This window comes from Corvus moneduloides, chromosome 1 (assembly GCF_009650955.1).
Source record: "Corvus moneduloides isolate bCorMon1 chromosome 1, bCorMon1.pri, whole genome shotgun sequence".
Lineage (NCBI taxonomy): Eukaryota > Metazoa > Chordata > Aves > Passeriformes > Corvidae > Corvus > Corvus moneduloides.
In genome coordinates, this window is record NC_045476.1 from 128,231,368 (window position 1) to 128,234,788 (window position 3,421).

Below are 3,421 nucleotides of genomic sequence, written 5' to 3' on the forward strand. Positions count from 1 at the left end.
TGCCAGGTGATACTGCTTCCCAAATGCTGTTCCTCGCCTCCCTTCTCTGCGGGGAGATTTACCCACAACACCTGTGTCAGTCTCTGTGGAGCTGCAATACAGTACTTGAATTTTGGTCCTGCAAAGGAGCACTTAGAGGGACTGTTCCACAGCAAGGAGAATCAGACAGAAGCATATGCTTTAAAAAAATCATCAACAAACAGACAAACAGCCCCCAAACAAACAAACTAACAAGCCACAAAAAAAAAAAAAAAAGGGAAGAGTCAGTTCCTGTGTCTCAGTTGCAGTGTTTGGATGCCATGGCACATCCCTAGTGCAGGCACAGGCAAGGCAAGCTGCGGGGCCCTGTTGACTCTGCGATGGTCCCACCCCTCTGCTTTTGGCATTGGCCTTCCGTCATGTGCTGGCTCTTCCCACTTATTTTCCACCTCGGCACCACCTCGTGGTGGGAGCAGGAGACAGATTTGGGGCCACCCTGAACCTCACACAACCCCAGCCTGGGAGCCACCGGGGATTTCATCACTATCATTGGTGAAGGGTCCAGAAGGTTAAGTCCCATGAGGAGCGGCCAAGGGAGGCAGGGTTGTTTAGCCTGGAGAAGAAGAGGCTCAGGGGTGATCTTATCCTTCTCTACAACTGTGTGAAAGGAGGGTGTAGCCAGGGGGGTTCGGCTTCTTCTCCCAGGCAACCAGTGACAAGACAAGAGGACATAATCTTAAACTGCACCAGGGGAGGTTCAGGTTGAATACTAGAAAGAATTTCTTCACCAAAAGGGTGATTAAACATTGGAATGGGCTGCTCAGGAAGGTGGTGGAGTTACTGTCCCTAAAGGAAAGACTCAGTGCCCTGGTCTAGTTGACATGGTGATGTTTGGTCACAGTTTGGACTTGATGTGCTCAGAGGGCTTTTCCAGCCTAATTGATTCTGTGATTCTGTGATTCTGTGACTGGAAGCACCTGTCCATAAGCCACGGCCGCAGGGTCCCGCGGCAGAGCAGCTGAGGCGCGGTGACACCGCAGCGGCGGCCGCGGACCCGAAGGTCTGTGGGGAGCCACAGCGCCCTCTGGCGGGCCGCCGCAAACGGGACTACATCTCCCGGCGGGCATTGCGCCCGCCCCGCCCCCAAGGGCCCGGCCGTTCCGGTGCGCTGACCCGGCGGAGCTTTGCCGCGCTCCCGGAGCAGCGGCGGCGCTGGTTGCACGTGGAGCCGCCGCCATGGCGGCCGTGCGGGTGGAGGCGGTGCTGGCGGCCGCCGAGGAGCAGGAGGCGGAGAAGCGGCGAAGCATCACCGTGGAAAAGGAGCTGGAGCTGGAGTACGACCTGGGCAACTTGCTGGCGGTGGACCGCAACCCCCCGCCAGCGGCGGCGCTGCGCGGGGCCGGCCCGCGGCGGGAGGCGCTGCTGCGGGCGCTGGCTCGCGACAACACGCAGCTGCTCGTGTCCCGGCTCTGGGAGCTGCCGGCCGAGCGCGCCGGCGGCGCCGGGGGCCCGCTAGTAGCACAGCTGCCCGAGCCCACGTTCCGCCTGCCGCGAGAGAAGCCGCCGCCGAAGCCGCGGCCGCCGACGCGCTGGGAGCAGTTCGCGCGGCTGAAGGGTATCCGCCGCAAGAAGAAAACCTCGTTGGTGTGGGACGAGCAGGCCAAGGAGTGGCGGCGGCGCTGGGGCTACCGGCGGGCGGGTGGAGACCCGTCCCGCGCCTGGCTGGCGGAGGTGCCTGCGGGCGCCGACCCCGAGGAGGACCAGTTCGCCCGGCTGCGGCGGGAGAAGCGGGAGCGGGTGGCGCGCAACGAGCTGAACCGGCTGCGCAACCTGGCCCGAGCCCACCGCGCCGGGAGCGCCGTGCCCGCCGCGCCCCTGCACCCCACGGGCCACCAGGACCGCGACGAGCTGCGCCGGGTCGCCCGCGTCGCCCGCGTCTCAACCGCCTCGCTCGGCCGCTTCCAGCCGCGGCTGCCGAAGGAGCCGGCGGAGCCGCCCTCTCGCAGCGGCGGCAAGAAGCGCCGGTTCGAGCCGCTGCTGGGCAACCTGGCGGCCGAGCGCAGCCGGCAGCTGGAGCTGCTGCGGGACATGGGCAGCAAGAAGCCGGTGCTCGACATCACCCGCGCCGTCAACAAGCAGCTGCGGCAGGAGGAAGCCGAGGCGGCCGCCGCCAACAAGGGCAAGAAGCAGTCGAAGCGGGGCAAGCGCGGCCGCCGGCAGCAGCGGCCTGGGCGCAGCGGCAAGAAGAGCGGAGCCCGGCGGCAGCCACAGCAGCAGAAACCTGCGGGCGGGGGCACCGGCGGGGGCAGGAGAAAGAAGGCGTGAGGGACCGTGTGTAGCATGGGCTGGGGATGCCCACCGAGGCGTGGGAAGGGACTGTTGCTGCCAGCCTCCTGCCCCGTGCTCTATTCACACACGTATCTGTCAATAAATGCGTTCTGGCCTTTATAAAATACCCTGCGTTTGGCTCTTAGCTAGCAGACAAGGAGAGCTGTGCTCTCCATCCAGGGGAAATTGGTGTCCTGTGAAGGGGGTCGGGAGCCCCGGTTCCCCCCAGGCTGGCAGTTTCACAGTGACTTGTTTCACAGGTAATGTTGCTTCACAGTTGGCCTGCAGCATTTTCGCCAGGACAAAAGCTGAGCAAAGCTGTCCCATTTTCAGGTAGCTGGGCTGGGGGTGGACCGCAGACGTGACCTGGAGTTTTGATGACTAGCAGCCACAGATCCAGTTGAAGGATGTGGCTGCTGCTCTCTGCCTTGGGCAAGTGGCCTGACGGTGGAGCTCGTGCTCTGTAAGCCAACTTCTGCCGCTCAGCTCTCTGGTATTCAGGTTCAGTTACAAAAGGAACGTGGAAATTTACTGTATGGATTTCTTGCAGGGCCTAAGAAATTGTACAGGTTTTCTAAAGCATTTTATTGATTAAAAAATAAAGTCAATAAAGACCAGGCATTGAATTCAGCAGAAAAGTGTTTGTATTGTAAGGGTTAAAACCTAAATTTCTTCTAGTAACAGTAATCCATCATTTTATAGAAATATTCTTACAGTGTTTACCAAGCAGCTTGAGAGCAGGTAGTAGAAGTTCTCTCAGACTTCTGCCCATTACTCTTTTGAACTTTGTAGTGTCACATATACTCTTGAAATAGAAAAAAAAATCTGCTGTCTCAATGTGTGGCTTAGATACAGGAAAGATGCTGTTCCCGGTAAGAAAGTTAGTAAAACAAGTTTTAGCAATCTCAATTAAATTAGGTTTTCAAACTTTGATGTTTTTGAGTGGTTAATGATACTGTAATGCCTCACTGCAAGTGAGTTTTTGAAAAAGCTGGGTGACTTTAGCAGTTCTCCTGTCTCATTCTGTAGCACTTCAGTTAGGGTGGTAGCTTCAGTAAAAAGCATCAGAAGTCAAATCCTCTGTGAAGGGAGATCCTCTGAAGGCAGAAGGGGT

The 3,421-nt window shown here is 58.5% G+C and overlaps 1 protein-coding gene across 1 annotated transcript; it reads left to right on the plus strand.

Annotated features, from left to right (window-relative positions):
* The first annotated feature begins 1,137 nt into the window (after positions 1-1,137).
* Positions 1,138-2,937, plus strand: RRS1 (ribosome biogenesis regulator 1 homolog). The gene has a single exon (XM_032126751.1). It carries the CDS (start codon positions 1,216-1,218, stop codon positions 2,302-2,304), a length of 1,089 nt encoding a protein of 362 aa, XP_031982642.1. The 5' UTR covers positions 1,138-1,215; the 3' UTR covers positions 2,305-2,937.
* Positions 2,938-3,421: the final 484 nt, after the last annotated feature.